Source organism: Sinohyriopsis cumingii, chromosome 7, assembly GCF_028554795.1.
Source record: "Sinohyriopsis cumingii isolate HCF-2022 chromosome 7, ASM2855479v2, whole genome shotgun sequence".
NCBI classification, from domain to species: Eukaryota; Metazoa; Mollusca; class Bivalvia; order Unionida; family Unionidae; genus Sinohyriopsis; species Sinohyriopsis cumingii.
The window spans coordinates 15,130,096-15,144,098 of record NC_142967.1 but is presented as its reverse complement, the minus strand read 5'-3'; the positions used below and the strand labels follow the sequence as shown (position 1 = coordinate 15,144,098).

The window sequence follows — 14,003 nt, the reverse complement described above, 5'->3', positions numbered from 1 at the left end:
TTGGGAGGAGTTGTTGATTCACTACCTCAACAGTCTTGCATTGGAAACCCCACAGAATTCTGGTTTTCCTTCATCTACTCATATAACCACAATGGCAGACCTGCCAACTCTTAGATTTTGCTGTAATTCTTATGAAAATTATCCTTAAAATACGGACTTGTGGCATGCTAGCAAAAACTACCGAAAAGTGATCATTGCCAAAAAATCTGGATAATTGGTTCTTCCGTGTTTTTTTTTGATCCAGGTTTCATCTTAGAATTAGTGAAATTAGTCAGGGAATCAGACTAACTTTACAGCAGCACCCCAGGTGCTTTAAAGTGTACATATTTGTTCATGTGAAGCATCTGCATTATCTAACTGTTGATTATTTAATTTAATGACGTTCAGAAAGTGATGAATGTTTAAGACGAAAGGGAAAATAAGCTTCTAGAAAAGTGTTAATAATCAACACAGAAGAATAAAAAGGAGTATTCAGATTCTTGTGAATAAAAGCTGGAAAGGACACCATTACGTTTATTGAACACCACATGCCAATTTGATTATGTCTTGTGGTGGGAGATATAATTGCCGTCGTCAAGTGAAATGGAAAAGAATTTCCAAGAATTACGTCAAGTTAGGATAGGAACAAGCCATTGAGCAGCATATTGTTTGGAACTAGAGTCTGCAACTGTGCTGGTGGTAAATAAAGACTATGTGTACTTTACAAACTTTTTCAGTTGAACGTAATGTTTATCATCGATGTGTCAAACTTTTAATTATGTTTTCCAGCTTTACAATAGCAGTTATTGATATTTTGCTACACCTTACTGAAAACTGGTCAATCTTACTGAAAAAACTCAACTGCCTTACTGAGACGGACTCGTCAGGGTTGGCAGGTCTGCGATGGCAGTTATTTAATCCTTGTCTTGAGCCCCAAACCTGCATGTCCAGATCATTTCAAACTGGCCCTCAGAATTAAACATTTTCACAATCAGTCATGGAGAGAATCGCTTAGGCACAACGACCCTCCACTCCAAAAGCATACAAAGTCAGTGGCATAGTTTCACCCACTGGTGCACGAACAAACATATCTTACCTCTCCAGGCATCGATTCTGTAGATAGCTGTCTTTCTCCTCTGACTCTTAAAAAGAGAGCAAGTTAATGCCAAGTATGGTCCAAGGTTAACACTGCACAAACACTGACACCGAGGATATTGGACAAACCCAGGACTTATCCGACCTTCTTTCCAACTTTGTGTATAAACGTCCGGAAATATCAACCCTAGGCCCAAAGCAGAACCTTTTTGGGGCATTAACCTGGCTGAATAAGACACATTCTGAACCATTTTCAGTGGCATCTCTGGTGCTCCTTTTCATACAAGACCTGCTTCCTAAAAGCATTTGCAACTGCAGTCAGAATTCTTGAAATACATGGCCTATCAGCAGACCCAATTTACATGCAAGTTCTGACAAGATGGGTCAGTCTTACCATGACATCCCTCTTCCATGGGATAGCTAAACTATTGTCATGAACCCTCTGTCACATCTGGACACATCAACTAAAAGCCACCTACGAGACCCAGTCCAGGCTTTCAGGTGATTTGTTAATATGAACAGAGCCGTTACATCAAGGGAAATCGTGCGTCTATTTACTTCTCATATAAGGACAGGAGTATCAATCAGATCTGAATATCATGTCCTGGAGTAAAGAAGTTATTGACTCAGCATTAAGGAAATAACCCCAGCTCAATGAACTTTTATGCACTTTGGCTCAAGAGGATGCATCGAACCAGAACTGTTTGCTAATTGGCATGTTAGGCTGTGGGCTGGAGATCGGAGTCCACATTTTCTAGCTTTTATCTCCAAGATTTGTCATCCCAGAAAGGTCAGTTTGATTTGGTAGGAATTATATCCACTGCTCAACAGATCTCCCTTCCAGATCAGTTGACAGCTTTCAAAGATGAAGCTTCATGACTTCCGCTGGATTTGCATGGGAAGTATTTTTTCCCTTTTGTAGCCGCGCCCCAACAGATGGAGTCTCCTCCAATCAAGTTACCTAGAAGCTCTCTCATTACCTAAGATTGGTAACAGAATCGAAGAACAAACCATTTTTTCCATGTAAAATATGTTTCTTCAAACCTACTTACCCAATCATAATACACATACAACTAACCAGCCTTTTTGCATTTACATCCATAGGGAGTGTGCCTTCTGCTCCAGTAAGAACTGGGATATTCTTACACTGTGCTGCAAAGTCTTATATGTATGGGGAGATCACTCTGCCCAAGTGCCAAATAGGTCGGCAAGCAACGTTTAGCTCTTTAGAAAAAGTATTATCTGGCAGTGCTGGATTTGCAAGGTAGTGGTAGTTTTCCAAAGGTATTATGATTGGGTAAGTATTTTCAAAGAAACGTATTTTACTAGGAAAAATTTGTTTCAATTCATGCAAAAATGTATATGAATTACACATGAACATCCTTTGGCAATTATAAAACATTGGCCTGATATTTTCATTTTGCATACAGAAAGAGAAGCCTGTGTTGTGTACTAAATTAAGTCAAAGTACTGCTTTTGCAGCTGGTAATTGTCACTCAGTATCTAAACATTTTTCAGTTATATCAGAGAAAACCTGAGAAAATATGGCTGACGTGCAACTATTTTGACACATATAGGTGGTATCTCCTTTATCGTTGCCAGGTTAATCTCATGAGGGATAGACTTGTTCGTTTGTCTGTACTTTATTAATATGCTTTCAATGCACAGTACAGATCCGGAAAGAAAGACAGAGATAAATAAATTCAGCAGTGGCTTTTGTGATTCCTAATGTCAAATTAATGGAGGCATTGGTATACCTTGGGGTTATTTATATTGAAGTAAAACAAAACTGACTTCATTCTGGGGGGAAAATTAACATGAACATGATAATATTTAAAGTTACATGCTACTTAATCTTTCTATTAGCATTACTTTTCTGAAGTACAAAAGTATGTTTTTGAAATTGTTTTTTATTTATTTGCTGACATATTTCTTTCATTTTGTTTTGTTGCTACAGTGCAGGGCAATGATGCCCCCCCCCCCCAAATTTGTGTTGTACACCCATTTTAACTAATCTTCTCCTATTGAGTCGAATAGCTTTCACTTTTCCATAAAAACAGATAATGTCTGATGACTTTCTGCACTTAATTTATTCTGTCATTAGCAACGGTATCTTAGCTATTATGGTTAAGTTCAGTGCATAATTAGCACATTTCAGAAAGTGCTGAGTGTTTACAGAGGCTGTGAGCTTGTCACATCATCAGCCGATTTTAGTACCCTTTCCTAGACATCTTGTAATCCAACAGAGGGAAGAGAGGGAAGTCATTATGGAACATGCCATTATTTTACTTTATTGTGAATTGAGGTCATGCTGACTTGAGCAGAAAAACTGTGAACTTCTAAGCTGTTAGCTTTTTGTCATTTTGATAGTAATAGCCAGGAATTTTCACAATGACAAAACCTGACATCTGATGAAACAGTTTTTAATTGGAAGACGTAGGTGGTTGTATGGATTAAGTGCCTCAAATATGTTTGTTTCTGGCTGTGTTTGACGGGTTTTACCATCCTAGCAGGGAACTTTTGAATACAAACTCTTCGTTGCAAAGGGATTCTGGCCATAAAAGCTGGTATCTGCTGCTGGAGGGGGCATTCAAGAGGAGACAATTGTAGTAGCCATGTTTTTCAATCTAATCTTGTAACTCTGTCTAAATATTGTATGATGTAACATATTTTTTCAGGTCACCTCATGAATGCCCCCACCCCCCCCCAGCAGGTACATGCTTTATACAGCCATAATCACATAGAACCAGCGAGTTTGTGTTAAAAAATACATGTTTGCAGCATTTCATGGCATTTATAATTTAATGAAAAATTCACTGTCAATATTAAAACCCATATACCACCCTTAAGATTGTAAGCCTTATGGAAATGAACCATAAAATATGGAATAAAGGCAAAAATTATGAAAGTTTGATTGTGTGCGATAAAATCCAGATAATGTCTTGTCTAGTTCAGTTTGGATCCAGGTTTTGTATTAGATTCAGTGGAGTTGGTCATGAAACCAGAGTAACTGTACAGCTGTAGCTAAGACGCATTATATTGCATGTATTTTGTGGTGCAAAATGTTTGCATGATTGACCTGCTGGTTATTCCTTTAAGTAGATTACCCACTTTAGAAGAACTACTACTACCTTGGAAATCCAGCCCTCCCAGACAACACTGTTCTTGCTGGAGCACAATTTGTTGATGTATATCCCTTATCCATCAGAAATTCCAACATTAAGGACATGTTGTCCTTTACTTAATAATAATAATGAAGACTTCGTAAAGTGCCTAATCTTTAGAATCTCTAAGCGATTTACAACACCGAAAACATTTTAGAAAACCATATATAATGATATGATTACAAAAAACAAACACCATGAAATTAGAAAGCTTAAAACTACAACTGATTTTTTTAACACAATGTCTGTGCAGAGCTGTGTTTTTAATGTTTTACCTGGAATTTAATGAAGGTAGACAATAGAACACAAAGCATCCAATTAAAATATAATTACAATACTACCTGTATGAAGACTGAATGAAGGTCTGTGCAGGTAAAATCACTGAAACTTGACACCCAGGTGCTAAGGATGTATTGGTATAGAAAACTCACCTGTATGTACCTTTCATAGTGGAATTACACAAATATTAAGAATTTTCTATCAGCACTAGAGATGTGCACTCACATAAAAAATAATTAACTTACTGTGAAGTCACTTAGGCTACCCAAGCAAGTACCTAACTGTGTGTGAGGACAAAGTGTAGAATATTTTAAATGTAGGTCTTTGTCAGCATAAGAAGAGGGAAAAGTTGTACGGATTTTGCTTTCCTTTGCCGTTAAGAACTCCATCAAATAGATTCTGGCTGTTGCAAGGTCTCTCCATTTAAGAGCATGCTTCTTAACACAAATGGAATTAGTAACTGAGATATTCACTGCATTTGATGCTGAGCCTTATGCTAAGAGGAGATCACTCTGCCCAGCTGCCACCTAGATGGGCAGATAATTTTTAGCTTCTTTTAGCTAACAGTATTATCTGGGAGGGCTGGATTTGTGAGGTAATGTAGTTATAAGGTATTATGATTAGGTAAGTATTCTTGAAGAAAAAAGTTACTTGAATTTTTTTTATAAAAAATTGGGGATAATAAACTTCTTAGGGGTGTTCCATTTAAACATACATAGTACCCAGGGAAGACGGTTTTTAAAAAATATATGCCAGGGTACTTTGATTTCTTAGAGTTCATATTGCATCTATGGGTGAGTACCCCACTTTAAAAGTGCATTCCCTGGGTCCCATGTATGTTTAAAGGAACAGCCTTTAAAAGGTTTTAGTAGTAGATAAGAATTAAATGGAATATTCAGATTCTTGAGGGGAGAAGCAGGAAGGGCAACAATTGAATTTAGAGGACATCACGTGTTGACTTGAACATTAAATTGTGTTAAGAGATAGCAAGAAGCCATTGAGCTCTGAAAGGTTCAGAACTGCAGTTTGTGAAACTGTACTGGAGGTGATTGAAGTGCAAGTTAGAAACTTGTTTACTTGAGCACAATGTTTATCATTGCTGCATCAGTCTTGAATCACACATCTGGACTTCAGATGCATGTTTTCGTGCTTCACAATAGTAGCACATATTTTATTACACCTACTGAGAACTGGTCTAACTTAATTGGAAAGTCGACTGCTTTACTGAAAAGGTCTTGTTAGGGTCGGCAAATCTGCATATGTTGGATTGTCATGCAAAAAGGAATTTGAACTGGGAAATTTTGAAGCAGCACAAAATACAGGTAGAAAGACTTTCAAATCAACATATGAACTGTGTTCACATTTTCATATCATTGTCATAATGATTCATCATGTTACATTTTGCTTTTAAGTGTGTTTTCATATTGCATTCATACAACATGCCATGATTATTTGCTCAGTATTCTGTTTTCTTTCATTCTTTTTTCCATTTTCATTTCACTGACAATAATTACCCATTACAGGGTCTGTAATAAGTAGAAGATATACTTTTCATAGTGCATCAATATTTTAAAAACAACACTCATCCACTTGTGTACTGTAATAACTAATTTCAGGACGTGTGTCAAATTCAACACCAGATTTAAATTTTCCTCTGCCTGGAGAAACGGGAATAGCCTGTCTGGTAAAGGTAAGTCATTGCCATTATAGTAACCTGCACAATATTTAGCATTTTTCTATCTTTACACCCTTTTCTAAAACATGAGGCCATGGCAGTGGTGGTGTTACAAGGTTCTTGAATGTGGTTGTAATAATGGGTTACAATACAAATGACAAGTCTGTATGTTAAATGGGTTACAATACAAATGACAAGTCTGTATGATAAATGAGCTTCAAAACAAATGACAAGTCTGTATGTTAAATGTGGTTACAATACAAATGGCAAGTCTATATGTTGAATGGGTTACAATACAAGTGACAAGTGTGTAAGTTAAATGGGTTACAAATGAAAATGACAAGTCTGTATGTTAAATGGGTTACAATACAAATGACATGTCTGTATGTTAAATTGGTTACAATAAAAATGACAAGTCTGTGTGTTAAATGGGTTACAATACAAATGACAAGTCTGTATGTTAAATGTGGTTACAATACAAATGACATGTCTGTATGTTAAATGGGTTTCAATACAAATGACATGTCTGTATGTTAAATGGGTTACAATACAAATGACAAGTCTGTATGTTAAATGGGTTTCAATTCAAATGACAAGTCTGTATGTTAAGTGGGTTACATAGCACATAGAAGTTGGGAAAATTTAGAACTCGCAGCAGATTTCAGCTCTGGAATATTTTAAGCCATAGACAAAGACCTGCAAGCTACCAATGCTGAAGCATTGTTTGTGAGTTTTCTTGTTGAACACAATCTACCTTTATCAGCTGGAGACCATGCTAAACATTTGTTCCAACAAGTATTCCCGGACTCGAAGATCGCATCACAAATTTATGTCAAAATAAAAATAAAAATGTATACCTAATTTCACCAATTGTGAGCCTGGAGGGTTGGCAGCTATGTACCATGGCAGCAGACATGTTCTTATTGTCTTGTACCATGGCAGCACACATGTTCTTATTTTCTTGTACTATAGAAGCAAACATATTTTATGGTGGATGCCTGAAGTTTACCAACAAAAAAGTACATTCTGTTGGGGGGCCTCGAGTGGTCTAAAGTGCTCTCCGTTATGGATCACTGCCATCTCACCTCTGTCTGCGTGGGTTCGAGTCTAGGATTCGGCCAATTTGGGTATGTGAGAAAGCTTGCCAGTAGCTTCTCGTGGGTCGGTGGTTCTTCCCGGGTTTTTCCCGGGTTCCTCCTCCACCATTAATACTGGCCGCCATACATAGCCTATCGTGTGCTGAAAAATGGTGTTAAACCCCACAACAACAACAAAAACAACAACATTCCATTGGATCTTTCTTTATGGACTGTGTAACAAGATTGCTTCAAGAATGCCATTCTATTGGATCTTTCTGTATGCAGTATGTAATGAGGTAGCTTCAAGAATGCCATTCTATTGGATCTTTTAAGTATGCAGTATGTAATGAGATTGCTTCAAGAATGCCATTCTATTGGATCTTTCTGTATGCAGTATGTAATGAGATTGCTTCAAGAATGCCATTCTATTGGATCTTTCTGTATGCAGTATGTAATGAGGTAGCTTCAAGAATGCCATTCTATTGGATCTTTTAAGTATGCAGTATGTAATGAGATTGCTTCAAGAATGCCATTCTATTGGATCTTTCTGTATGCAGTATGTAATGAGGTAACTTCAAGAATGCCATTCTATTGGATCTTTTAAGTATGCAGTATGTAATGAGATTGCTTCAAGAATGCCATTCTATTGGATCTTTCTGTATGCAGTATGTAATGAGATTGCTTCAAGAATGCCATTCTGTTGGATCTTTATATATGCATTATGTGACAAGATTGCTCCCATTTAACTTGATATGTTATAAATCAACCATGTTATTGCATGTGCACACAAGTTTTTAAAAAGTAGTGCTACAACACAAATAAAAAAAATCAAACTAAATCAAAGTAATTAAATAAACAGCATTTAAGTGTACCTGGTTATCTCGATTACATCAAGGGTGTCAAAAAAAATCATCATAATCAGGTCCAGAGATATCAGGGTTTAGTTGACAAAACTGCTGGAGAACAATGATTACACATTTGATGCACCAAAAATGATGAGTTTTGTTTCTAATATCAATTGTCCAAATTTAAAGTCATATGAATAAAAGCTCCAAATGAAGAAAAAATATTTCACATACTCAGAAAAATTATGCAGCTGTTTGGCATCAAGACAACAGAATTAATACTGATAGGATTCTTGCAGAAGAATACCACAGAAAATAGGTTTTTGTAGTTTGTTTCATTTCATTTTAATATTCATTTATCATCAAACATAATTAATAACTAACCCTTACCTTTCTAGACTTGAATTGAAGAAAAAGCTTGAGCTGTCAAAAGAGTGACAGGACTTTCATCAGTTGATGACATGATTGTGAGCATTTCAAGATCTGTTAGTTTTAAGGGTGTGTGTTTGTAACATAGACGACTTGTCCCATGAGAAAACAAAATGTCTTATTTAAAATTGAATATTCTAGTTATGTAAAACTAAAATTGTATAAAGATTTCAGAGGAGTGTGCTAGTGTTACATTAGGTACACATTTCTGACAAAGTGGCAGGTTTTCAAACTAAAGGATATAACTACAAGTATTTTGCATACAAGTGGATACCAAGTACAAGTATTTTGCATACAAGTGGATACCAAGTACAAGTATTTTGCATACCAAGTACAAGTATTTTGCATACAAGTGGATACCAAGTACAAGTATTTTGCATACAAGTGGATACCAAGTACAAGTATTTTGCATACCAAGTACAAGTATATTGCATACCAAGTACAAGTATTTTGCATACCAAGTACAAGTATTTTGCATACAAGTGGATACCAAGTACAAGTATTTTGCATACCAAGTACAAGTATTTTGCATACCAAGTACAAGTATATTGCATACCAAGTACAAGTATTTTGCATACAAGTGGATACCAAGTACAAGTATTTTGCATACCAAGTACAAGTATTTTGCATACCAAGTGGATACCAAGTACAAGTATTTTGCATACAAGTGGATACCAAGTACAAGTATTTTGCATACCAAGTACAAGTATTTTGCATACAAGTGGATACCAAGTACAAGTATTTTGCATACCAAGTACAAATATTTTGCATACCAAGTGGATACCAAGTACAAGTATTTTGCATACAAGTGGATACCAAGTACAAGTATTTTGCATACCAAGTACAAGTATTTTGCATGCAAGTGAATACCAAGTACAAGTATTTTGCATACCAAGTACAAGTATTTTGCATACCAAGTGCATACCATTACAAGTATTTCGCCTACAATACAATTTTCATACCTAATACAAATACTTTGCATGCAAGTGCATACCAAGTGCAAGTATTTTGCATATTAGTACAAGTATTTTGCATACCAGTACAAGTATTTCACATACCAGTTCAAGTATTTCGCATACCAGTACATTTTGAATACTCAGGACAAGTATTTTGCATACAAATGCATACCAAGTACAAGTATTTTGCATACCAGTACAAGGGGGCCCAGAGTGGCTGAGTGATCTAAAGCGCTCTCCGTTACGGATCATTGCCATCTCACCTCTGTCTGCGTGGGTTCGAGTCTCCGATTCGGCCAATGTGGGTATGTGAGAAAGCTTGCCAGTAGCTTCTCATGGGTCAGTGGTTCTTTCCGTGGTTTTCCCGGTTTCTTCATCCACCATTAATACTGACTGTCATGTATAGCCTATCGTGTGCTAAAAAATGGCGTTAAACCCTACAACTACAACAAAACAAAGAAAAGCATACCAGTACAAGTATTTTGCATACCAGTAAATTTTGAATACCAATTACAAGTATTTTGCATACAAGTACATACCAAGTACAAATATTTTGAATACCTATTACAAGTATTTTGCATATAAGTGCATACCAAGTACAAGTATTTGCATGCAGATGCATACCAAGTACAAGTACTTTGCTACAAAAAAACATGCTTGAAATCACACATAAAATTGGAATGTGATCCTGTTAGAAAACAAAATTACATTCATACAAATATTCTTTGCTAAATACAACAAAAAATATGTGGAATTAATACAAAATAACAGTTTTAAGTTGGTATTTTTGTGATCTTGACAATGGGGAGGGGGGGCTGTTAGGGCAGAGAGGCATGAGGGGCAAATTTTTATATATGGCTGTATTACTGAATCCTGAAGATGACGGATCTTTTACAAGTTGTTAAAAATGAAAAACTGCAGTATATAGTGTTTTCTTTTCCTACTTTATTACGAGATATATATCATAATGTGGTATAAAAGACAATATATTTTAATGAGTGGTGCATCTTTAAGTTCAACTGACAGAAATGTTGCTGCTGACAAAATTTGCAGTACATGTCTTCATGTGTGCATGCTTTCTGGATCTGTACCATCATCTGAGGTTGCATTAGTAAGGTATTCAACTGGTAATTTGAAACATAATGAAAGCCAGAATAGTGATTTTGTAAAAATAGCCATTTTTTTATATGCATCTGCAGCAATGCATATATTTATACATTCAAGTGTACTTGACATGCATACATACATACATAGATACATACATACAGGTTGTGAAATATTCTAAAAGTGTCACTGTGTATTTGTAAATGAAAAGTAATTGTATTTGAAAGTTTTGTATATTTAACCTTTGCAGCATCTTGCACTGTATCTTACACCTATCTTTTATGAAAAGTTAGTGGAGGGAGTAAAGATGTTAATCATTTTATATAGTTGCCATCTGAAAAAATAATGTATATTTCCACTCAGCAGTTTCTTTGGAGATAAAATTACAGATAGATGAGGCTATCTAAACCTGCCAATCTTTACAATAGACTGATAATGGTATCCAGCTCTGCCAATCTTTACAATAGACTGATAATGGTATCCAGCACTGCCAGTCTTTACAATAGACTTGATAATGGTATCCAGCTCTGCCAATCTTTACAGTAGACTGATAATGGTATCCAGCTCTGCCAATCTTTACAATAGACTGATAATGGTATCAAGTTCAGCCAATCTTTATAATAGACTGATAATGGTATCCAGCTCTGCCAATCTTTACAATAGACTGATAATGGTATCCAGCTCTGCCAATCTTTATAATAGACTGATAATGGTATCCAGTTCTGCTAATCTTTACAATAGACTGATAACGGTATCCAGCTCTGCCAATCTTTACAATAGACTGATAATGGTATCCAGCTCTGCCAATCTTTACAATAGACTGATAATGGTATCCAACTCTGCCAATCTTTACAATAGACTGATAATGGTATCCAGTCTTGCCAATCTTTACAATAGACTGATAATGGTATCCAGCTCTGCCATTCTTTACAATAGACTGATAATGGTATCCAGTTCTGCCAATCTTTACAATAGACTGATAATGGTATCCAGCTCTGCCAATCTTTATAATAGACTGATAATGGTATCCAGCTCTGCCAATCTTTATAATTTTACTGAGAAAAAAAACAACTTTAAAGTAAAAGCTTCATGGAACAGTAGCAAAGGAAATAAAAATATGATCAAGCCAGTAAAATATAGGTATTGGCTTGTCTGCATTTGTTCTGGATCCAGATTTTGGGATTGGGGGAGTTTGTCAGGGAACTAGACTAACTTTACAAGGCCCTTTACAGGTTCTAATTTACACATATTCATGTAAACTACTTGAATGATCAAGCTTTTGCAATGTCTGGAAATATCCAACAGATAACACGTTGAAGGCGAAGGGAACACTTAGACTTTTATGGGAAAGATCAATTACATTTATTGGATATAATGTTGTGTGAGGAAAAGCATCATTTACATTTATTGGACATGTTGTATAAGGAAAAGTATCAATTCCATTTATTGGACATAATGTTGTGTTAGTTGAGTATTGCTCATGGCAGGCAAAAGGATTTCTCAGAGGCAGTCATTCCAGTGGCCCTAGTTTTTCCAACTTTTCTCAAAAGAAAATTTGCCAGGCTACCTATTTTCCCTACTTTGACCAGCTCTAAAATCCCCACTTCATTTCAATTTTATGTGGGGGAAAAAATCACACTGTATGAATGGCTGTATCAAATCAAATTCAGATATTATCTCTGTCGTGTGAGGCGGAATTTGTAAGAAGACAGATGCAACGTGGACAAGAGAGACAGTATCCGAGTAAGAGATTGCTTTTGATTAAGTTTGTCAAGTAAAGATTTTATTTTTTCAGTAATTTGCATACATTTTGTACTGTATAGTTTCTGTTGCCATGTGAATTAAAGATAAAACAAAACAGTCTACTTGAATTTGAGAAATCTAGCAAGAAGTCATTGACCTCCATGGGGCTGGAAGTGCAGTTTGGGAAACTTAACTGGTGTTAGTAATGGTCGAAGCATACTTTACAAATTTTTCAGTTGAACATGATTTTTGTCTTTTCCACATCAGACCACAATTCTAATCTTTTCAAAGGTATGTTTTCCAAATAAAAAGACTATTGCACTACACCTTTATACCTTACTGAAAATTGGTCTTACTTGACTGTTTACCGAGGCCCATTTAGGGTTGGAAGGTCAAGTATCACGCTATCCCAGAAGTCGTTGAATTAAAAAAATATGTTTCAGCAAGGAAAGGGAATCATATAAAAACAACAAACTAGGGACCATTGTTCCCAGTTTTGAGCTAGTAATTTACATTCATGTTCTTATTCTTTTTGCAGTTGTATGATGGGATTGACAGTTTCAAGGTAAATGACATGGTGGAATTCATCGGTGTGTTATCAGTGGACCCATCTTTAGCTCATTTCCATGAGACAGTTTCAAGGTAAATGACATGGCTGAATTTATTGGTGTGTTATAAGTGGACCTTTCTTTAGCTTATTTACATGAGACATGTTTCAAAGTATATGTTGTGGTAAATTCATCATTGTGTTGTCAGTGGACCTGTCTTTTGCTCATTTCCATGAGATGATTTAAGGTAAATGACATGGTTTAATTAATACATCTATTATCATTTGAAACAATCTTTATTTAGCTCATTTCCATGAGACCGTTTTGTTTGTAGTCACATTAAACCAGAGTTTTGTGCAAATCTTATTCATTAAAATTTGATGTAGTTTGTGGGTTAACATAATAAAAAACTGATGTCTGTTTACCACAACTTTGCTTGGTAAATTTTAAAATGGTAAAGTGATCATTGAAATTATACAGTATTATTAATTAGGCATTTTTATACACCTGCAATAATTTGGAGTATATTATGTAGTGATGTACATCTGTCAGTTCCCTGTTTTGTTTCTTTATCATCTATCATTACCAAACTGTGTAAGTCACTTGGAAAGGAAGAAACTTGTTGATCTGAGATTTAAAATGTAAAAGATCAAGGTCACAATGACTAAAAGAAGGAAAATGTTTCTACACAATGACATGGCTTGTATACCATGTATTTAAACAAACTTTGCAAAGTCTTGCATTTCACATGAGAATGACTATTGATTTTAAGGTAAAAAATTCAAAGGTGAAGATCAGAATGCCTCAGACGAAAAATGGTTTCCACATGATATTATAAATCATCTGATTTGACCAAACATTGGCAATAGCTTGCATCTGAGGTGATAAAGACTGCTGTTCATTTTTTCGGTCAAAAGGTTAAGGTTTTGAAACGAAAATGACAAATAATAGAATCTTTGATACAAATCAGTGTACAATTAGAAGTTTCACCAGAGGGTCAGCATTTTGCTTTAAGGGTCTACTGAGTGTCAGCATTTTGCTTTAAGGGTTTACTGAGGGTCAGCATTTGGCTTTAAGCTTAAGGATTTACTGAGTGTCCAATGTGAA

General features: G+C 35.7%; 1 protein-coding gene across 1 annotated transcript in view; it reads left to right on the top strand.

The window, feature by feature from the left end:
• Positions 1 to 14,003, top strand: part of LOC149794767 (mini-chromosome maintenance complex-binding protein-like) — a 119,286-nt gene that overhangs the window by 46,173 nt on the left and 59,110 nt on the right. Inside the window, exons 6-7 of the mRNA XM_089964403.1 lie at positions 6,134 to 6,207; positions 12,887 to 12,990. Coding sequence (XP_089820529.1) covers positions 6,134 to 6,207; positions 12,887 to 12,990 — 178 coding nt within the window. The remainder of the gene's footprint in view (positions 1 to 6,133; positions 6,208 to 12,886; positions 12,991 to 14,003) is intronic.